The following is a 24215-nucleotide window of genomic DNA, read 5'->3' on the forward strand; positions in this document are numbered from 1 at the left end:
AGTGTTATGGGGTGTAACTGACACTGGAATACTATTAAATTTTGGTAATTTTAACAATTTTTCTAAATGAGTTGGTTTTGAAGTTTCAATTAGGTCTCCAGATTGGAGACGTTTAACCATTTTAGGAGATTCAACAACTGATTCAAAACATTTCTGTATTAGAAAAGGCAATAGCTTGCCAACAGGGTGTGTGGATAATGTGTGCATTATGAGAAATGCTATCTATCTGTATTTTGTTTTTCCCTCTGTAGTCTTTGGACGATTGGAGTCATGCTATTAGCCAACGTTACAATGGATGTATACCCAGCATTAGAGCCTGTGGGCTCTAATGCTGGGTATACATCCATTTCCATTTTAGCTCCTTTAGCCATTCATTGGGTGAATGAATCTATCAACCAAGTTTCCAGTCCCACCATTTGGAGGTAGGAGCTGTGCCACTTGTGATTAAGCAAGTAAACGAATATGCAGTATATTGCAAGCAAGGTGGTACGATGCAAGCAAAAGAAGGCAGTATGTTGCAAGTGGGAAGCAATATCTATTCGCAGTAAGTCCAGCTTAATAATCACACTAGAAATTGCTTAATCACAAATCACTTCAGCACTGGGGCCTGTGATCTGAGGTACCTGAAGAATCAGTAACACTGATTATGTACTTTAAAGGATGAGGAAATGAAGGGTTGGGCATGTGGTTAGGAAAGTCTGATATTCTGCTGAATAAGTTTCCAAGTTGTGTAAGAACAATTAGTAAATGCAAAAGCCTCAGCATCTCCAAGCTGAGTTTGTTTAACTAGAAAATTGAAGTTAGCTGAAGTTGTGAATATTAGAATTACTAGGGGAAAATTAGTACTTCCTTATTGGAAAATTAAAATTGGAAAAAATAGCGATTCAAAGAAAGGAGACCAAAACATTCTGAATAAGTTGAAGAGTTGGCAGAATGGCAGAAACAAGAGATGAAGAGATAAAGCGATTTTAACCCTGACTAATCTGCAGTCTACTGTCAAGAACAGTAGACGGCAAATTAGCAAGTCTCTGGTCAGGAATATCACAGAATATATTTAGTGCCATCTTTAAAGCAAAATTAATCAAGAACAAATAATTAGGGCAACTGAGGTGAATAGTGATTGATTAATCAATAACTCAGATTCTCTCAGAAAAAAAAAGTAAATGGTATATTACTGAAATGAATGAGGATAATCATTCATGATCATGCATACTGTGCATCCATCAAGGAGATGTTCATAACTTCAACCATTTTTCCTTAAATCCCAGAATAACCATACTCATTGGATGGTAAACTCACAGTAGTGGAGAATGAAAAAGAGTTAGAATAATTCTACAGGGTGACATAAATTTCTCTGAGCAGAGCAGGCAGCTAGTACAGCTTATGAGGTTCTGACAGAGATATGAATGGATTTTGCCAACGAGCACAAAGAGGTGATTATGCCATTGTATAAGTTAATGGTTAGGCTGCATCTTTACTGTATGGAGGTTCAGAAGCCTCATTTTGGGAAGGATGTGAATCTGCTGAAATGGGTGCAAAGAAGAGCAACAAGATTAGTTAGGGGTATTCATAAGAAGAAAAAGTTGAGTTCTGTAAATTGCAATACCTGGAAACCGGGCACCATCAAGCAGATCAGACTGAAGTGTTCATGCTTTAAATGGGTTGACTAAATTAAATGTTAGGGGCAATTCCTTTTCTCACACACAGAATACACATGCTGTCTGAATAAAAAGGTGCATACTGCTTTAAATTTACATTGTGGGACCAAAGTTTCACCTGGTGTTTTGCTAGATGATAATTTTAACAAATTTAAGGGATGATTAAACAAATAATCAAAACGTTGTGCAAATGAATTTACATATCATGCTGGCAATGATTTACTGTTTGTAAAAATGTCAAAACACAAAGTTCCAATTTTATTATTCACCTTCTTCAAAGATTTATCATAGAAGCTATTTTACTTCCTTAGACAAAGCCATTATTAAAAGGACATATTTAAAAATCTGTTTGTAATCTTTATGAAAATTTTGGAAGAGTTATGGGGTGATCTAGAAGCATAAAAGAATTAAAAAAGTACTTGTTTTAAAACCAACAAATTTAATTAATTAATTTTTTTTTTTGTTACTTAATCTAATCCAAGAATTTTTACAGTACAATAAATATCATTTTCTAATATTCACTTCACTTTTATCTAAGTTAAAAAAAGACTGACCCAACTCATAAGCAACATGTTCTCCTAGATAAGACAGGCAACAAGTAGCATTGAAGCATGGTACTTTTTCATTCCCAGATTGGCATTTGGTGTTATTTATGTTGATACGTCGTGTATCAAATTCCAGCTGAGGCTTGATTCTTACAACAGGATATGACCTAGGCAAAAAAAAAAAAAAAAAACCAACCATATTGTAGAAAATACATATATATTTAATGGCATTCGATAAAGCTTTTTAAGTGAGGTGCAATAACACAAGTCATATTTTAAGAAAATGTTTTCTGTTGTTAATAAATCTGAACTACAATTTTAATGAAAATTTCAAAATTTATTCAAAATTTTCTCAATCACGTCAAGATTTTTAACAAAAAAAATAATAATAATAAATAAACCCATTGTGGAGGTGTTTCTAGTTTATTTTACATTTTTAAAAACTTTACAAATAGGTTACTTTTATATAATACTGATAAAATATATAAAAACAAAAATATCAAAGGCTATGCCTCCTGTCAACACAGATGACTTTATTTCTTAGACACTAGATTGGGCAGACATTAAGTTAGTGCAAATGCATCATGTCTATATGTAGTTAACCAAAATGAATTATAATGGCATCATTTCATTAGATCTTATATTGCAAATGCCACAACGAGTTGCCTCTCCAATTATACTTTGAATAAGGATTGCTTCCCCACTAGAGAAGACAATTGTTATTCTTGGATATCACTACCCATGCAGCCATTTCAAGGAAATCTCGCCCTTCATCAGGCCAAATAGCCATCATAAGTATGGCTGTGACATACTTATGATGGCTATTTCAGGCTGTGACATACTTAAATTTTCAAAGTATAACCACAGAGGGAACTTGATGTGAAGGCATTCATTATGAGATATAATGAAACAAAGCCATTATTATTAACTTATGTTAATTTTGCATAGACGTGGTGCATTTGTATTAACTTATATGTCTAAGTTTTTCACGCAGACTGAGGCTCTTAGCCTCAAATTTTTATTGTCTTATTAAACTACTAAACATCATTTAGCATCTCTCATATTGTAGTTATTTTCACAACTGGGCTATCAGTCATGGGTACCTACCCTTTCACTGATGAAGGGCCAAATAACTGTGAAACAGCTGTCTGGGGTAGTGGTATTCATTGAAGATAAGTAACAACAGGCTTCTTTATTGGAGAGGCATTAGTTATTCAAAGTATAACCGGAGAGATATAACAATGACATTATAATTAATTCCAGTTAACTGACAGTGCATGATGCATTTGCACTAACTTATGTCTTTAAATTTTTCGACAGTCTGAAGCCTTTGCCCCTGAATATTTATTAATTATTAGACTAGATTGGGTTGCTCCTTTTACTTCCTCAGGCAGCTAGTTTCAATTGCTGATCCTCTGCTGGAGGTTAAAAACCTCCAGCAGTAGTCAGTCATCACACTGACATTCCATTTCCCTCTTTTCTTTTTAAGAGCATTAGAATATAGGCATATATGTTAACTACATTATTTTCAAACATGTCCATCTGCCCACATGTAATTGTGAAGGCATTCACAATATGAGATATAACGAAACAATGCCACTGTAATTAACTTTGGCTAAATTGCTACATATAGACATGATGCATTTGTTCTAACTTATGTCTGTACATTTTTCCATAGTCTGAGGCTTTCAGATCCAAATTTTTATCAGGTCAAATTAAACTATTAAACGTGCAATGTTCAGTAACATGTTGCTTGAAAGTGTGATGGATGTTACTAAGGCCACTCAAGTCACAGCTCTTAAATTTTGAAATTGGAAATTTCGGGAGGCCTGGACTACATTCTACCAATTATATCCAATCCCACCTCGATATTATCAGATTTAACATTAAAAAAAAGGCAAACTGGGGAAAATAAAAGGAAACCTTAACTCCATACCTCAGGGAACCCTCGCACAGGATAATAATCAGAATAATATTGATGTAAAGGTCAGTCAACTTACTGAAAAAGGAATCCTGGCAGATCGTTGTTGGGCTCACATCTGGTAAGTATGGGCTTGGCACAACCAGGATACTGAGCTGGATATCATCATTCTTCTCTTTCTTGATGATGCCCATGTATTTCTAACTCACTCACTCACTCTCACACTCTCTCTCTCTCTCTCTCTCTCTCTCTCTCTCTCTCTCTCTCTCTCTCTCCTCTCTCTCTCTCTCTCTCTCTCTCTGGGGTAACTCAGAATTTTTTTTTAATTTTTTTTTTTCGCTGGTGCAGCAAAAACCTCAGACTTCCTTGCACCATATGGCTGCTAATAATAATAATAATAGCAACAACAACACAGCACCACTCCACCAGGCTATAAGGAAGATAGATAAGTGGTATACCCCACTCAACCTAAGCGAGGAACCCCCACCCACCCAGACAGCACAAGAAACGAAGTTAGAAAGATGGGCAAAGAAGACACTCCATGGCATGGCAGACACTACAATGACCTCCATCAAGATCATATCGATAACACTGCTTCCAATGCATGGAAGCAATCTTATCGATACACAAGCAGAACGCTCTTCCCCGAGACTGAAAGATTCATGCTGGCCATCCAAGACCAGGTAATCAACACCAAAAACTATAGAAAATACATCACAAAGGAGCCTGGAATGTCAGATGACACATGTCGATGATGCCACCTGGCCTCAGAAAAGATCCAACACATTACTGCAGGTTGCAAGGTGATCACCCAGACTGAGTACACTCATAGACACGACCAGGTATCCAAGATCAGAAGCTAGCGAGGAAATACCACTTGGTCGAAGAAAGTGTACCGAACAACAAGTATGAACCCTAGGCAGTACTAGAGACCAAAATCCACAAGCTGTACTGGGACCGCGCCATAATAACAGATAAGACCATCCCACACAACAGACCAGACATAACCCTTGTGGATACAATATGGAAAAGGCTACCTACCTGATTGACATAGCAGTGCCCAACACTAGCAATGTCCAGAAAACCCATGAAGAAAAAAATTAGGAAGTACACGAACCTAAGACATGAAGTCAAGGAGATATGGCATATGCAAGAAGTATCGGCCATCCCGATCATCGTGTGAACCACTGGTATGGTGCCCAAGACTTTACATAGCAGCCTAGCAGCAATAGGTCTCCCAGAGAACACCTATAAGCAACTCCAGAAAGTTTCAATCCTGAATACCTGTAGGATAGTCAAAGATTTCCTTGACCAACAGTAACACCAGACATTACAACCACCCTGTGTACTTGGTAGCAGTATCCGTCATGGAGTGGAATCCCCAATCAGGGAAAAATAATATAAGAGCAACAATAACAATAATGCATGCTAACCCCTGGGAGTGCAACTAATTGCCAAAGGGATACATGGTAAACACCACCAACACTCTGAATGGACAACTAACCCATACCTGAGAGAAGACAGCGAATCTTAAATGTTCCGTTTCCCAAGGATACCCATCCCATAACCCAGAAACAAAATATGCACTGAAAATGATAGATACAGTTAGAACCACAGAACCACCATTTACCTCTGAGGAATTATCTGCTGCAATTAATAGACTAAAGTTAATAAATGCCCAAGTAATGATTTAATAGAAATTGAATGATAAAGGAATTTACCAATAGTGCTCCAGATCACGTATTACAGCTTTTCAATAACTGCTTACATAAGGATGTATTCCCAACAGTACGGAAACAGGCAAATGTTTGCCTTATATTAAAGAACCCAGAAAAACCACCTAATAACCCAAAGCCATACTTATTGCCCTGTTACCTTTACTGGGCAAGATACTAGAAAGAGTGATGCAGACTAAATACTCACTATCCCAGTGCAAATCTTGAATTACTTAAGCAATTTAGCTTTAAACCTGGATGTTCAACAGAAGATGCAATTAACTGCCTCAATAAGGCTTCGCAAAATGCTCAAGAAAAATACCTGTAGAAAATATCAAATGACTTTGCTGGAGCATTTGACACCTTATGGCAGCTCAGCATCATTCAAGAGGTTGCGCCAAGCCGATATCCTTCAAAATCTTTATAACTGTATAAAGGATTACCTCAGTAACAGGCAGATTAAAAGCCACTACCAGAGTATTATCCATACAGTAACCCAAGGTTGTTCCCCAGGATTCAGTTCTGCATCCCCACATTTTTGAACCTATTCCTGGATGAATTCCTGGCAATGGATACTGGCAACATAGACAGGGTTGCCTTTGTAGATGACCTGGTCTTGCTTGTCAAGGCTGACACCAGAGCTAACCTAGAACATCAGGCAAACTTCACCCTAAGCATCCTGAAGGAGTGAGAAAAAATCCATAAGCTAAAACTTTCTGAAACCAAAACCAAATCTATGTAATCAAAGGACTGTGCAGGCAACCACAGATAAAAATTTCAAGCAAAACAATAACCCTGTGACAGAACAAGTATTTGAAAATAATCTTTGAATAAAGAATGCATTCAAATTTTGAATAAGGACATTCCAACCGCATCTAGTGCATCTTGCCAAAAGAGTGAGAAATCACCGAAAATGATAGCAAGAATCACCCATGCTGACTGGGGCTTGAAGAGAAAGGCACTTGAACTTATAAGGCATTCTTCCTCCCAGTTATTACTTACAGTGCAAGAATATGGTTTTATGCAGCTATCTTGGTAAAAATCAAAGGAAGCTGGACACTATATACTCCTCTATATTACTATAGTATCTATACAGCCTGATTATAAAAAATCACTATGGCGATATGCCCAGACATTAACTTATGATCTCTCTCCATCGCCTGCTTTTTTGAAGTTAAAAAGAACGAGCTTAGATTGCAGTTACGATCTTACTCAGTAGTGATTCTTCATGCATTAAGAATCTGCAGATAAAGGAACCACTAGGTGGCAGTGATCACAGTGTGCTCAAGTGGGACTTACTCAAGGAGGTAACTACCATCAGAGGTAAAGGGAAGGGTTTTTGCTTTCGTAAAGGCGACTATGATGGTCTGAGATGGTATTTAAATTCTATACAGTGGGACCAACTGATGATGTTACCAACAGCAAATTCAAAATGGGAAGCATTCAAGGAACTAATCTTGGAAGCTACCAGGCTTTACATACCAACCAAGAAATATTGTTCAAGGTTCAGGCCAAAATGGTTGTCAGATGAACTAATGAGACATATGGCAGAGAAGAAAAATGCATGGGATACATACAAATTAATGGGTGACATGGAAGCCTATGATAGATATAATTTGGTCTGTAACCAAGTCACAAAGGAGATTAGGGAGGCAAAGGCAGATTATGAGAAATCCTTAGCAAAGGATGCAAAGAAAAACAGAAAAGAGTTCTTTACCCATTTAAACTCAAGAAGGAAAGGGATGAATCAGATTGGTCCACTGGATGTTGATGGTTCAACAGTTGAGGATCCTGCTCAGGTGGCTAACAATCTAAACAAGTATTCTGCATCTTCATTCACACATGAGGAGTTGTTCAGGAAGGGGAATGTCGTAGGTGAAGTAAACATTGGCAGTGAGCTATATGATTTTCTAATAACTGAGAGGAAAGTGGAGGAGAAATTGTTGAGGATAAACATAAAAAAGGCACCCGGGGTGGATGGGATCTATCCAGTTATATTAAAGGAGGCAGCAAAGGAAGTAAGCAAACCCCTAGCCATAATTATGAGAGCTTCTTTGGACTCAGGGGAGGTACCCATAGACTGGAGATGTGCAAATGTAACCCCAATTCACAAAGGAGAATCAAAGGCTGACACAAGTAATTATAGACCTGTGAGTTTAACTTCGGTTCCAGGAAAATTAATGGAGGCACTGGTTAAAGAAGCACTGCAGGATCATCTGGACAAGAATTCAGTTATAGCTCAGACACAGCATGGTTTTGTTAAGGGCAGGTCTTGTCTGACCAATTTGATTGGATACTATGATGTAGTCACAAAAGAGCTGGATGCAGGGAATAACTTTGATATTATATATTTGGATCTTAGAAAGGCTTTTGATACTGTTGCATATGGAAGACTGCTGCACAAATTGGAGCAGTGTGGCATTGGAGGCAAATTGCTGCTATGGATAAAGGGATGGTTGAGTGGCAGAAAACAGAGTGCTAATCAATGGACACTGCTCAATGTGGACTAATGTTATTAGTGGAGTTCCTCAGGGTTCAGTGTTGGGTCCATTGTTGTTTTCTGTATTTATATATGATATTGATGATGGTATATCAAGCATAGTGTCCAAGTTTACAAAGGTTGGCAGGGTTGTTAAGGACACTACTGATGCTATGCTGCTGCAACAGGATCTGGAAAGGTTGAGCAGATGGGCTGAGAGGTGGCAAATGAAGTTTATCATTGACAAATGTAAAGTACTACATATGGGAAACAGTAACCCCAGATCAACGTATCAACTCTGTGGTACTACACTGACAGTGGTAGAGAATGAAAAGGACCTGGGGGTAATTGTGCAGGCAGATATGAAGTTCTCTGAGCAGTGCAGACGAGCTGCAAGAGTAGCTCATGGTGTCTTGTCAATGATATACAGGAATTTTTCTAGCAGGGATAGGGATGTGATTATTCCCTTGTATAATGCATTGGTCAGGCCACACCTTGAGTACTGTATACAGGTCTGGAGGCCTCATTTCAAGAAGGATGTAGAGCTGCTGGAATGAGTACAGAGAAGGGCAACAAGATTAGTGAATGGAACAAAGGATTGCTCTTATGAAGAAAGGCTTAAGTTTTGCAAATTACAGAGTCTGGAGACTAGGCATCGGCGAGGTGATCTGATAGAGGTGTATAAGGCTTTGAATGGCTTGAGCATGCTCAATGCCGATGGGATTCTTCCTCTTGCTCAGAATAATCACCTGAGAGGGCATAAATTCAAATTGAGGAAGGACGGATGTCGGATAGATGTGCGGAAATTTGCCTTTAGCCAGCGGGCACTTGGTTTGTGGAATAGACTTCCATCACTTGTTGTTGAAGTTGATAGCCTAAACAAATTTAAGGCTCAGCTGTACAGGTATTTCGAACGAACGGAGGGGTGAAATGGGAGTAGTGGTTGTGGTTTTTTGTTTTTTTGTTTTTTTTTGGCTGATGCTGAATAAGCTTGCTTTCTTGCATCATATGCCTCTACTAATGCTAATGCTACAATACTATAACGCTAAACAGAGGAGTATACTACTAACTATCAAGGGTGTGCTGCACTGTCAGTACACCTGCTCTGCAGGTCCTGGCAGGGGCACTGCCACTACACCTAGAAGTAATAAGAAGAGGCCTCAATTAAAAAAATAAGAGAAAAATCCCAACCAATACCTAGGACAATTGATCTTGAGGCTGAGGTCTGAAAATAAAGAAAAAAAAATATATCAACTGCACTCTGCCAGCAATGGCGACTAGGTAGGAAGAGTCAACTAAACGGAAGTCACTAGGAGGTTCCTACCTCAGGTAACCCTCGTCTCCCCCTTCCCCATTTTTCCCCAAGACTATATGCCACCCTTGCTTACAGAGCATGATTCTCTAAATGCAAAGTTATGCCAACTGGGTCTTATCCAGGATCCCAAAGGTACCTGCTAGGGCTTACAATACCGGGATCCCGGTAATTTTTTTATAGTATTCAAATCTCAGTATCAATACAAAAATACCAGTTTTTCTGTACTAATTTAAAAAATAGTTATCCATGACTTATTCACATAAAGATTATAAAATCGACAACAATAAATCATTAATACTGCTGAATTTGCAATGAAGGATTTGCAAATGCAACAAAATCCTGAAAATGTCACGAAACTGTAAGACAAATCTTACAAATATATTTCTCTTAGTAAGTATAGTGTGTGTGGAAGTAAAGGACAAAGAATAACGAAAACATCATTACGGAAATATTTCCATTAGTGGCAGTAAGCCTTATAGTGCAATTAAGGAATATGGTGAAAAATGGTTATGGCAGGTGCAGAAGGGTTTAAAATTAAGAGCTTCTGAACAATAGTTTAATCCTCTATTACACCTCTACTTGAGGATGAACATGCAACATTTAGTGCATTTTGAGAAAGGGTGTCGGTATGAAGCAGTTCATAGGTATTGTGAACAGGTGATCTAGAGGTAAAAGAGATGAAAGCATTTCGTTGTGTGGGAAAAATATTCAGTTTTTCCCAAGAAAGGAAGAAGAGTGAGTTTAAAGAATAACACCATGATTGGGTCAGGTTTAAATTAGATAGGGAGAGATACGTAAATGTGTGCAAACCCCTCTTGGGTTTGCACACAAGCTCGCATATAAAAAAGCAGTACAGTGAACGATTGTAACTTGCAATCCATTCAATAAATAAATAAGTGAGAAGGAAATAAATAAGGTGCTCTCACCAAAAGAGTGGTTTGTGGTTGTTTGTTCAGAGGGGTTTCAGACTTCCAGTGGTAGTTCTGGGTTCAATTCGGGTCCAGTTCTAGGAGTGTCCAGCTATATAGCGAAGAGTTCCGTCGGGCATGTTCCTGTGCTGGAAGTTAATCCGGAAGTTGAATAACAAGCCAGTCAAATAGTGCCCTGGCTTCTACTACTGCTGTGGTAATTCCCTTTAGTGTTAACAGAAAACTGTTCTTTGCAATCCCGAAATAAGACAGTACTGGAAGAGCTATACAGCAGAGATGCAGAGTTCAACTAAGAAGAGAGAGAGAGAGAGAAGAGAGAGAGAGAGAGAGAGAGAGAGAGAGAAGAGAGAGAGAGAGAGAGAGAGAGAGAGAGAGAGAGAGACCACCCACACTCTGTGGAAGGAACCCACACAAAGGAATCCCACCATGAAAGAGAAGGAAGGCAAGTCCTCTGAACAGTGTTAAATTAAAAGAGATTGCATGGAATTGTTAGCATTAAGTTAGCGACTTATGGATTGCTGTTGTGAGGAGAATTGATATTGGTGATTAATAGAAATATGAGGAAGTGATTACGACTGAATTAGTTTAGTGTTTGAAGCTGTAGAGAGTTGACATTGTTAATTGAGAGACATTTTTTAGCATTAGCATTAGCATTAGTAGAGGCATTTGATGCAAGGAAAGCAAGCTTATGGCAGCATCAGCCAAAAAAAAAAAAAAGTAACATAAATAAATAAAAATAACCACTTCCAATTCACCCCTCTGTTCGTTCGAATACCTGTCCAGCTGAGCCTTAAACTTATTTAGGCTATCAACTTCCACGACAAAGGGATGGAAGTCTGTTCCACCCACCAACCACCCGCTGGCTAAAGGCAAATTTCCGCACATCTATCCTACATCTGTCTTTCCTCAATTTGAATTTATGCCCTCTCAGGTGATTTTTCTGAGCTAGAGGAAGAATCCCATCAGCATTGAGCATGCTCAAACCATTCAAGGCTTTGTACACCTCTATCAGATCACCCCCGCTGGTGCCTAGTTTCCAGACACTGTAATTTGCAAAACTTAAGCCTTTCTTCGTAAGAGAACCCGTTTGTCCCATTCACCAATCTAGTTGCCCTTCTCTGTACTCGTTCCAGCAGCTCTACATCCTTCCTGAAATGAGGCCTCCAGGCCTGTATACAGTACTCTAGGTGTGGCCTGACCATTGCCTTATACAAGGGAATAATCACCTCCTTATCCCTGCTAGAAAAATTCCTATATATCATTGACAATACACCATGAGCTACTCTTGCAGCTCGTCTGCACTGCTCAGAGAACTTCATATCTGCCTGCACCACCACCCCCAGGTCCCTTTCATTCTCTACCACTGTCAGTGTAGTACCACAGAGTTGATACGTTGCTCTGGGGTTGCTGTTTCCCATATGTAGTACTTTACATTTGTCAATGTTAAACTTCATTTGCCACCTCGAAGCCCATCTGCTCAACCTTTCCAAATCCTGTTGCAGCAGCATAGTGTCAGTAGTGTCCTTGACAACCCTGCCAACCTTCGTATCGTCTGCAAACTTGGACATTAAGCCTGATATACCATCATCAATATCATTTATAAATACAGAAAACAATAAAGGCCCCAATACTGAACCCTGAGGGACTCCACTAATAACATTAGTCCACGATGAGCAGTGTCCATTGATTACCACTCTCTGTCTTCTCCCCCTCAACCACCCCTTTATCCATAGCAGCAACTTGCCTCCAATGCCACACTGCTCCAATTTGTGCAGCAGTCTTCCATGTGCAACAGTATCAAAAGCCTTTCTAAGATCCAAGTATATAATATCAAAGTTATTCCCTGCATCCAGTTCTTTTGTGACTGCATCATAGTATCCAATCAAATTGGTCAGGCAAGACTTCCCCTTAACAAAACCATGCTGTGTCCTAGCTATAACTGAAGTCTTGTCTAGATGATCCTGCAGTGCTTCTTTCACCAGTGCCTCCATTAATTTTCCGGGAACAGAAGTTAAACTCACAGGTCTATAATTACTTGTGTCAGCCTTTGATCCCCCTTTGTGAATTGGGGTCACATTTGCACATCTCCAGTCAATGGGTACCTCCCCTGAGTCCAAGGAAGCTCTCATAATTATGGCTAAGGGTTTGCTTACCTCCTTTGCTGCCTCCTTTAATATAACTGGATAGATCCCATCCACCCCAGGTGCCTTTCTTGTGTTTATCTTCAACAATTTCTCCTCCACTTTGCTCTCAGTTATTACAAGATTCTCTAGCTTACTGCTAGAGTTGAATACACCTCTGGCATTCCCCTCGCTGAATAACTCCTCATGTGTGAATGTCGATGCAAAATATTCATTTAGTTTGTTAGCTACCCGAGCAGGGTCATCAACAGTTGACCCATCGATCTCAAGTGGACCAATCTGATTCATCCCCTTCCTTCTAGAGTTTACATAAGTAAAGAACTCTTTGCTGTTTTTCTTCGCATCCCTTGCCAAGGATCTCTCGTAATCTGCCTTCGCCTGCCTAACCTCCTTTGTAACTTGGTTACAGATCAACTTGTATCTATCATAGGCATCCGTGTCACGTGTTAATTTGTATGTATCCCATGCATTTTTCTTCTCTGCCATATGCCTCATTAGTTCATCTGACAACCATTTAGGCCTAAACCTTGAACAATATTTCTTAGTTGGTATGTAAAGCCTAGTAGCTTCCACGATAAGTTCTTTGAATGCTTCCCATTTTGAATTTGCTGTTGGCAATATCATCAGTTGATCCCACTGTATAGAATTTAAATACTGTCTCAGTCCATTGTAGTCGCCTTTACGAAAGCAATACCCCTTCCCTTTACCCCTAATGGTAGTTACCTCTTTGAGTAACTCCCACTTCAGCACACTGTGATCACTGCCACCAAGTGGTTCATTTATCTGCAGATTCTTAATGCATGAAGAATCACTACTGATAATCAAATCAAGAGTATTACTCCCTCTAGTTGCCTCCCGAACATGCTGATGTAGAAAACAATCATCCAATAAATCCGCAAAAGCCTTGCTACTGTGTGAGTGACCAGCCCCCAAATTCCAGTCAATATCTGGGAAATTAAAATCCCCCATTATAAGACTCTCTGATTTACTGGCCCACTCTATTTCTCCGAACAGTTTCTTATTATACTCATCAGAGTCATTAGGCCTATAGCACACTCCTACTCTCAATTTTGATCTCCCAATGCTTATGTCACACCAAACTGACTCGACACTGCACTGTCCAGCGATGTCGACTGGCTTCACTTCCTTGGATTTTATGTGTTTCTTAATTAATAGCATAACCCCTCCTCCCTTCCTATCCTGTCTATCCTTTCTGTACACATTGTACTCCCCAAATTCCAGTTCTGCATTTCTTATATCTGTGTGACACCACGTCTCTGAAATCCCCACAATATCTGCCTTTGATGTTTTGAGCAATACCTCAAATTCATCAAATTTATTTACTAAACTCCTAGCATTGGTGTACACACAAGTATACATGCACCTGTTCTTTTTCTTAGCTACCCTAACACAACCCATGTGTTTACTTGTACCCCAATGATTCCCAGCAGTCTCTGAAATATCCTGCATCTTATTTTCCAGGCTGCGGCTCATTCCAATAGAAGCAGTGCAAGAATCACTTTCACCTCTGCCAGTGGCTACTGTTAATCTATTAGTCCTTGTATCCCCCCAATCTAGCAGTTTTCCGACCCACCTAACATTGCCTCGATAGCATCAGCAAACATTCTTGCACCCTTTCTATTTAAGTGTATCCCATCCCTGTAGAAGCAGTCTCTCCTGTTAACAAGTACAGACCAGGCTGAAAAAAATTCTACCCCTTGAGCCCTGCACAATCTTTCCAGGGCCGAATTGATTGACAGGGCTCTCATCATATACTCCCTCCTATCGTGTCTGGGCAGAATTGCAGACACTTTCAATTTCAACCCTAATTCACGGCTTTTTTTCATCAGTGACCTGTACTTGTCAAGTAATTCCGCCGGTCTCCTACTCTTAATGTCATTAGTGCCAACGTGTACAACTATATCACCTTTTGTGCCCTTAAAAGATGATATCCGCTCTACAACGTCATCAACTTTTGCCCCTGGCAGACATACCCTGGTCCTATTCCACCTATCCTTTTTACAAAGCATGTTTCCCGTTTCCCTGACAATAGAGTCACCAACAACAACTAGTTCCTTTGGGACCAGCGCATTCTGCCTTGGGGGTTGCCGCTGTGTTCCGCGATGACCAAGTGCAAGCTCTGGCATTGGTGTGGGCAGCTGAGAGCTTGATGGGCCCCTCACTTGTAATCCTTCGAGGGCATCCACCCTATCCTTCAAGCTCTCATATAGGCCCATAACAACGCTGAGTTGTCGCCTTATCTCCTTACACTCCTTGCATCGCACACACACAAAGACATCCCCCATGGCAGTATCATGTCCCATACTTGACTGCTCCGCAAACATCAAGCAAATAGTGCATCTTACAAGGCTGTGATTCAGAGGACAACTGCCCCCCTCAGTTCTCCCCTGGGCCACAGCATTCCCATTAGCTTGAGCCCTTTGCTTTGCTGCTCTGGTTTGAGTCATGATTTAGATTTACTTTCAATAAAATTTCAATTTCTGTACAAAATTAAATCCTAAACTTGTATCCAAACACAGTTATAACGCTATATTTATGTTTCAGTAACGAGTGTTATCTACGGAATATTTACGTTTCAGTAACGAGTGTTATCTACGAAATATTTACGTTTCAGTAACGAGTGTTATCTGCGAAATCCCTTTATATAACTTTCGTATCAAGTTATGTATTAATTATTTGTTTTTACTAATTATTTATGTTACGTAACCTAAGTGGTTATATGTATAATTAATTATGTTAAATAAAATTAATTATATTACGTTTGTAATCTAAGTCGTTATATGTATTTATTTAAACGTACAATTTAACTGCTAACGAAGTTCAACTAACGCTATCTAGTACGGTATATCGTATCACAAAGGCGGGAAAATTACGAACGGTTAGCGGAGTTGAAACACGTGGAAACCTTTAACGATACTTTTATGCAATTACAAGGCCGAGTAAAGAATAAATACACCAAATTAATCAGAAAATCACAAAATAATGTTATACTACTAAATTTAAATCAAAAGTTTTAGAAAAACAATAATTTCAAATCAATAATTAACAAAAATCCACTTAGCGGCTTTGAAAACGACCGTCTCTAGTAGCCTCGTCAGCAGACCAGTTATCATTTCCATTTTATGGAAATGATAGCATATATTAACAGATTAAATGAGAAAAATGAATAGATTAGATGTAAATGAACACCAGTTATGTATTGTAAATAGATTTGTGTAGTAAATGATTTTTGTTTTATATTTGTGTCATTGCTCTTGAGAAACTGACACTTCACATATAATATATATATGATATATAATACATATACTCTTGTGTGTGGGGGGAGGAGATATCCCTCAGCTCCTGGAAATTCTAATTTTTTAACGCAGTCAGGTAGCTTGGGGGGCTTAGTGCTTGAGGGGAGCTGCTGTACGAAAATCATAATAATGGCCACCGACGGCAATACTAAGGTACAGGGAAATAAAAATTAATAAATAAATAACACCCCCACCACAACTTAGATTTGGTTTCCTCACCAAACTTAACCGTCAGTCCCTTTGTTTCGTTAATACAGATATAGTGCCATAAAAAGTCAAAAAGGAAATATTTTTTATTTTTGATAAAAAGGAAATAAGATTTTTTGAAGATGAGGGAGTAAGGGGGGTTAAACTGCAACTTGTCTATGACTATCTCAGTATAAAGCAGAACAGAATCCAAAAGGATGTTTTCTGCCACTAATTAAATAAGTACCAAAATTAGATCCAGTTTAAACGTTAACGCTATTGAGTTTCTTAAGAGCTCACTTTATTGGGACAGGTAGTGTGGATGCTTATTTTTTTGTTTTTAGAATAACTATATGTTTAATAATTTTTAATAGAATATTTATTATTGTAATAAAAGTTCGATTTAAAACATGAATTCAAGTAATTATTTGTTGTTTTTTTTCTTACTTTATTGCACTTAATTGTCATCAAAATTTATTGCGAAAAATGTTTTTTTTTTTTTTTTGGAATACTGGTATCCCAGTTTCATAAATTAAAAATACTGAAATACCGGTATTAAGATGGTATTGTGAGCCCTAGTACCTGCAGAGCTGATGCGGATTGGGACTAATTACTATCCCCATAGATGCATACTCATGGCAAAAATTGGACCCATAAATTGCAGAGAGGAACAACTACTCATCTCTGACAACATGCACTAGATGGCCTTCTCCAAATTTGCTCAAAAAGCTTTTGAGATTAGGAGTTACTTCTCCTAATCTCAAAAGTAATATCCACCCCACCGCCCCACTTAGAAAACAATCCTACCTAATCATGACACTTACTGATCGTGACAAACCAGAATGTGACTGGCCTGTTAAAATGTGTTTCTCACCCAGCAAAAATGGTCATGTTAGAAATTATATTATTTTATGTGTTTGACCTCTATGCATAATAATCTCATGTGTATATTTTCACAAATATATATATATGTTTCTATAGTTAATTCAGTTGCTATATTAACTATATATATATGTTATGGGTTTATTAGTACTTAGTTAAGTGTTATTATTGTGCCTATTTTTGAGATTGTATTGTATGAATGTTAATTGTTTGAATAATTATGTGTGCATGACAATTTTCTCTCTGTTGTGTCTGCATTGCTGGAGCACTCTAATCTGTTTCTGCATCTTGCTGTACATATGAATAGTGAATGAAAATGTGTATGGCAGTGTACGTGTTTGCTTGTAGCTCTCAGTCAGTCTGCATTACTGGACGTGATGGAGAGCTCTAGTCTTTTTTGTATCATGGAGTATGTAGGAGTAAGGCATAAAAGTGTGTGTGTGTGTGTGTGTGTGTGTGTGTGTGTGTGTGTGTGTGTGTGTGTGTGTGTGTGTGTGTGTGTGTGTGTGTGTGTGTTGCTCTAGGTAGCATCTGTATTGCCAGATGTGATGGAGAGCTATAGTCTGTGTTTATGTATCTTGGAGTACATATGAGTAGGGAGTAAAAATGGGTACAGCAGTGTGCTCTCGCAGGTAGCACTCTCTCACATCTGTGTTGCCAGATGTGATGGAGAGCTATAGTCAGTGTTTTTTTGTATCTGGAGAATGCATGAGCAGTGAGTGAAAATGTGCAAGGCAGTGTGTGTTTGCTTGCTGCTCTCAATCATGTCTGCATTGTTTCACTTGATTGAGAGCTTGCATCGATATGGACTTGGCAAAATATATTCCCTTCCCTCCAATGTGAAGAAACAAATGCATGTTTTAATTAAAAGTGAAAATTGTGAATTAAATGTAAAAATGAGCTGTGTAAACAAAGTAACACATGTGATATGCTAAGTATACATGTATGATTGATTGCTTGTTTGTGTGTGTGTGTCTGAGAGAGAGAGAGAGAGAGAGAGAGAGAGAGAGAGAGAGAGAGAGAGAGAGAGAGAGTATTTAGGTGACAATGTTTGCTAGTGTGGGTGATTTTAAATATAAGTGTGTAAATCAATAAGTAATTATAAGTAATGTTGTTTCATATGTGCATCTCTATTCAAGTACTGGGTGAGAAATGAGTCTACAAAAAAATATATATATATATAAAAAAAAAAACACATTCAGAGTACTATAGTGAGTGGGATAAGTGTGTGAAAAGGATGGCTGATTGTTTACCTTGAACATGTACATACTTGCAAGTTAAGTTGTATATTAGCATTAGCAAGGGCACATGATGCAAGAAAGCAAACTCTATATATAGCATCAGCAAAAAAAAAAAAAAAACGCACACACACACACACACACATATATACCCCCTTCTCACATCACCCATCCACTCGGTCCAAATGTTAATATAGTTCTACCTTGAATCTGTTTAAGCTATCAACTTCTACTCTACAATGACAGATGGATAGTTCCAGCAATCAACCACCTGCTGGCTAGAGGCAAACTTCCGCACATCTATCCTACAACTGTCTTTCCTCAATTTGAATTTATGCCCTCTCAGGTGATTATTCTGAGCAAGAAGAAGGATTCCGTCAGCATTGAGCATGCTCAAACCATTCAAGGCTTTATACACCTCAATCAGATCACCACACAGATGCCTGGTCTACAGACACTGTAATTTGCAAAACTTAAGCCTTTCGTCATAAGAGCAACCCTTTGTTCCATTCACTAATCTTGTTGTATTTCTCTGTACTCATTCCAACAGCTCTACATCCTTCTTAAAATGAGGACTCCAGACCTGTATACCGTACTCAAGGTGTGGCCTGACCATTGCTTTATACAAAGGGATAATCACCTCCTTATCCCTGCTAGAAAAATTCCTGTATATCATTGACAATACACCAAGAGCTACTGTTGCAGACGGTCTGCACTGCTCAGAAAACTTCATATCTGCCTGCACAATTATCCCCAGGTCCTTTTCACTCTCTAACACTGTCAATGTAGTACCACACAGTTGATACGTTACTCTGGGGTTACTGCTTCCCATATGCAGTACTTTACATTTGTCAATGTTGAACTTCATTTGCCACCTCAGCCCATCTGCTCAACTTTTCAAGATCCTGTTGCACCAGTGTACTGTCATTAGTGTCATTAACAACCCTGCCAACCTTCGTATCGTCTGCAAACTTGGACATTAAGCCTGACATACCATCATCAATATCATTTACATTCATGTTGTAAGTAGATACTTTAACCAAACTCGTACATCTCCTTTACGAACCAAGCCCATTAAATAACTCAATTTGTGTATTTTTTTTTTTTTTTATGTTTGATATGAATGTTAATGCAATAATCATCATCTATTCTCTGAGATAAATGATTGACCATTGAATTAACATTTACAGGAACATTTATAATTTGGCCCAAAATTCCATATGGGCTGAAACCATGTCTTAATCTTCTAATTTGCATGAATGGTATATGAGGAAAAATGAGTCGCTCAGTTACTAAATTTAATCAAGGCAGATGACGTGGAATAACAGGATAAATGAAACCATTGCTCTTTGAAAATGTTGGAATCGAAATATTTTTGAAAGATGCTCGACAAGTATTACAAGCCTTCATAGTTGTTACATCTGCAGTTAGAAATTCTAGAAGTAACAGATAACTTCCTATAGTGCACAATTTTATGTAATTTTCATACCATAATCGATTGCAGATATCACAAACAGCTCTAAATGTATTTTTCAGAAATTGTCGTTCAAATTCTTTATAGGAGTTATGGTCATGTTCGACTTTCTTGTAAATGATTTCATGCTCGACTACTGTTGAAACCTGTAGAATGTCTACAACTGGTGATTAAGATGAAATATGATTTTGTTTCTTTCTGGATGAGGAAATCGAAGCTAGTTGTTACACTATAACCTGTCTAGCCGATTCAGGAATCAGTTGAAAATCTCCAGGTAATTAATTCATTTGAATTCAAATCTTCTGGATCAAAATATTCAGGAGGTTCTTGAATATAATTTCGTGATGTCAAAATATAATTTCGTGAGGCCAGGCTTCTTGATTAGAAGTCGAGGTAGAAGACTGATATTGATCAAAATCTTGAGAAGCAGATTTTATTAAACACTGCTTTTTTTTTTTTTGTTCTCTTTGTTTTTTAACTCTTTCTTTTGTCAACATGGGAAGCTTCTTCGGTGGCTTTGAAGCTTTTATTCTTACATACTTCTCTCGATTTCCCTCAGCTGGAGTTTTAGCCATCTTCAAAGTACTTTTATAGGTATTTTTACAATTCAATAGTTAGCGAAATACATTTGTAGACTAGTATGATGTCATAACCAAAAACTACTGTAAGAAGCTATTGTTTGTTGAAGTGACTGTTTTATTGTTGCATTCTTGAATCAAAGCAGTTTATATTTTAAGCAATTAAATAGCCTTGTGTGAAAGAATATTCTAGGAAGATTATTCTTTAATAAAATCTGCAGATTTTATTAAAAGTCTGCATTTTTTTCATTCTCCATGTTTTTGAACTTGTTCCTTTTCAACACAAGAGGCTTCTTTGAAGCTTTTATTCTTGCATAATATTACTGCCCACTGCTTACTCTACTGACTCAATGTTAATGACTCAGTTGGCAGCCTTTAGGCAGTGACTTAGTATGAACTTACCGAATCTATGTTAATGTCTGAATTAGCATCATTAGCGCCATTTAGGAAGTGACATCTTTTGTGTCATTTAAAATCTAACAGTCACCTAATAGGAAGTGACGTAATTTGCATAATTTAAAATCTAAATCAATTTGTAAGGAATCCTCATTTCGAGGATTCCTTACAAATCCTCGAAATGTAAGGTGGTTTGGATCCTGCCATTGTGTTCATCTTAACCTCAAAGGGCATCAGTAACTCTGCAAGATGGGGGAGGATTGACCAGAACTTTGCTCTGGAGACTAAACATGGGTTCCACCACTTCAAGCCTCCAATAAGCAAAGTGTGGTATTTAGGTCTGAAGGATTCACCTAAAAAAATGACATAGAACTCACAGAGATGGGTCCAAACAAGAGCTACTATATTGGTTGAGAGTGCAAATGCTTGTCAATAACAAATATCATAAGGTTTTTACGCCTCCGGCAAATAGAAAAGTTTTTTTGTAATTTCTTCTGTTTTATTAACTTAAATTGGCATATTAACTTATTTTCTATAGTAGCTTTATATTCCTAGTTATGATACTTAGTTTAAATTTTAACTTCGATAGAGATTTTGTAGGTTATGACTTAGTATCGGTAAGGGCATCCAATCCACATGTTTTACAAGTTTTGCAGCTCCGGAAAAAGAGAAGTTTTTATCTATATTTAGCCGCTTTATTGACTTAATTGTTATATTAAATTATTTTCTATAAGTAACTTATAGACCTAGTCAATATCCTTGGGGCATCTCCGTAGCCTGGTGGGCAGGAGCAGCAGTGCGTAGCACACACACTTCTTGATTAGACTGGGGTTCGAGCATGTGACCATCAAATACAGAGAATGTGGAAAGGTCAGAGAATGACTACCGCATGTCTCCTGAGCAATATGGCCTTAGTTGCTAATGCTCCGAAAAAAAAAAAAAAAAAAAAAAAAAAGATCCTTGGTTAATTCTGAATTTAGATAGTGAGATTTTGAAAGTTAATTAATACTTAGTGTCCGTAGATTTACCATTCTTAACCTGCCGCCATTGTTACACAATACGTTATATCCCATACCAGATATGTTAGCTTAGTATAGTATAGTATATAATATTATCAATTAATCGGTAAAATTTATTAATCTTGTTAAACTTCATTGTCAATTAAATTGTACTTTAACTAAATACATATAGTGACTTAGATTTTACAAATGTAATATTATTAATTAATACATAACTTGATACGGAAGTTATATAACGAAATTTGGAGATAATACTCGATACTGAAAAAATATATATAGATATATATAGTGTTACAACTGTGCATTGGCATATAAGTTTAGGGTTATAATTTTGTACTGAAATTGAAATTTTATTGAAATTGAATCAAAATCATGACCAGAGCAGCAAAGCAAAAGGCTCAAGCTAATAGGAGTGCTGTGGCTCAGGGGAGAACTGAGGGGGAGGGGGGGGGGAAGTTGCCATCTGAATCACAGCCTTTTAAAATGCACTGCTTGTTTGATGTTTGTGGAGAATCAGGTACGGGACATGATATTGCCAAGGGGAATGTCTTTGTGTGTGCATGATGTAAGGAGTGTGAGGAAATCAGGCGATAACTCAGCATTATTATGGGCCTATATGAGAGCTTGAAGTTCAATTTAGACCCTTTAAGGGTGCATGTCCTCAAAGGATCTAAATTGAGGGGCCCATCAAGTTCTCAGCTGCCCATATCAATGCTAGAGATTGTACTTGATCATCACGCAACACAGCGACAACTCCCAAGGCAGAATGCGCTGGTCCCATAGGAACTAGTAGTTATTGGTGACTATTGTCAGGGAAATGGGGAACATGCTTTGTAAAAAGGATAGGTGGAACAGGACCAGGGTAGGTCTGCCAGGGGCAAAGGTTGATGACGTTGTAGAGCGGATTTCATCTTTTAAGGGCACAAAAGGTGAAATTGTTGTACAAGTTGGCACTAATGGTATAAGAGTAGGAGACCGGCGGAATTACTTGACAAGTACAGGTCACTATTGAAAAAAAGGGTTGAACTAGGGTTGAATTTGAAAGTGTCAGCAATTCTGCCCAGACAGGATAGGAGGGAGTATATGATGAGAGCCTTCTCAATCAATTCAGCCCTGGAAAGACTGTGCAAGGCTCAAGGGGTAGTATTTTTCTCAGCCTGGTCTGTGCTTGTTAACAGGAGAGACTGCTTCTACAGGGAGGATATACACTTAAATACAAAGTGTGCAAGAATATTTGCTGATGCTATTGAGGCAGTGTTAGGTGGGTCGGAAAACTGCTAGTTTGGGGGCATGCAAGGACTAATAGATTAACAGTAGCCACTGGCAGAGGTGAAAGTGATTCTTGCACTGCTTCTATTGGAATGAGCAGCAGCCTGGAAAACAAGATGCAGGGTATTTCAGAGACTGCTGGGAGTCATTGCAGTACAAGTACTGCAATGACTCCCTAGGGTAGCTAAGAATAGGACCAAGTGCATGTATACTTCATATACACCAATACTAGGAGTGTGGTAAATAAATTTGATGAATTTGAGGTGTTGGTCAAAACATCAAACACAGATATTGTTAGGATATCAGAGTCGAGGTGTCACACAGATATAAGGAATGCAGAACTGGAATTTGGGGAGTACAATGTGTACAAGTAGGATAGAGAGGTTAGCAAGAGAGGAGGGGTTATGCTATTAGTTAAGAAACACAAAATCCAAGGAAGTGCAGCCAGTTGACACTGCTGTACAGTGCAGTGTCAAGTCAGTTTGGTGTGACATAAGCACTGGGAGATCAAAATTGAGAGTAGGAGTGCGTTATAGGCCTAATGACTCTGATGAGTATAATAAGAAACTGTACAGGGAAATTGTGAGCCAGTAAATCAGTCTTATAATGGAGGATTTTAATTTCCCAGATATTGACTGGAATTTGTGGGTTGGTCACTCACACACTAGCAAGGCTTTTGTGGATTTATTGGATGATTGTTTTCAACAGCAGCATGTTTGGCGGCAACTAGAGGAAGTAATACTCTTGATCTAATTATCAGTAGTGATTCTTCATTCATTAATAATCTGAAGATAAAGGAACCACTAAGTGGCAGTGATCACAGTGTGCTGAAGTGGCATTTACTCAAATTTACCCTGACTACCATCAGGAGTAAAAGGAAGGGTTTTTGCTTTCGTAAAGGCAACTACGGTGGTCTGAGACGGTATCTAAATTCTATACGGTGGGATCAACTTATGATGTTACCAACAGCAAATTCAAAATGGGAGGCATTCAAAGAATTAATCTTGGAAGCTACTAGGGCTTTACATACCAACTAAGAAAAAATGTTCAAGGTTTAGGCCTAAATGGATGTCAGATGAACTAATAAGACATGTGGCAGAGAAGAAAAAATGCATGGGATGCATATAAATTAATAATCTTAAATTATAGGTGA

The 24215-nt window shown here is 38.2% G+C and overlaps 1 protein-coding gene across 2 annotated transcripts in view; it reads right to left on the reverse strand.

Annotated features, from left to right (window-relative positions):
• Nucleotides 1-24215, reverse strand: part of LOC150091195 (integrin alpha-9-like) — a 688379-nt gene that overhangs the window by 222019 nt on the left and 442145 nt on the right. For both annotated transcript variants that reach the window (XM_090374615.1, XM_090374611.1), the window contains exon 15: nt 2213-2370. In XM_090374615.1, coding sequence (XP_090230741.1) covers nt 2213-2370 — 158 coding nt within the window. The remainder of the gene's footprint in view (nt 1-2212; nt 2371-24215) is intronic.

The sequence above is a fragment of the Mastigoproctus giganteus genome, chromosome 1 (genome assembly GCF_048544385.1).
Source record: "Mastigoproctus giganteus isolate SK-2022 chromosome 1, ASM4854438v1, whole genome shotgun sequence".
In the NCBI taxonomy this organism is placed as follows: Eukaryota; Metazoa; Arthropoda; class Arachnida; order Uropygi; family Thelyphonidae; genus Mastigoproctus; species Mastigoproctus giganteus.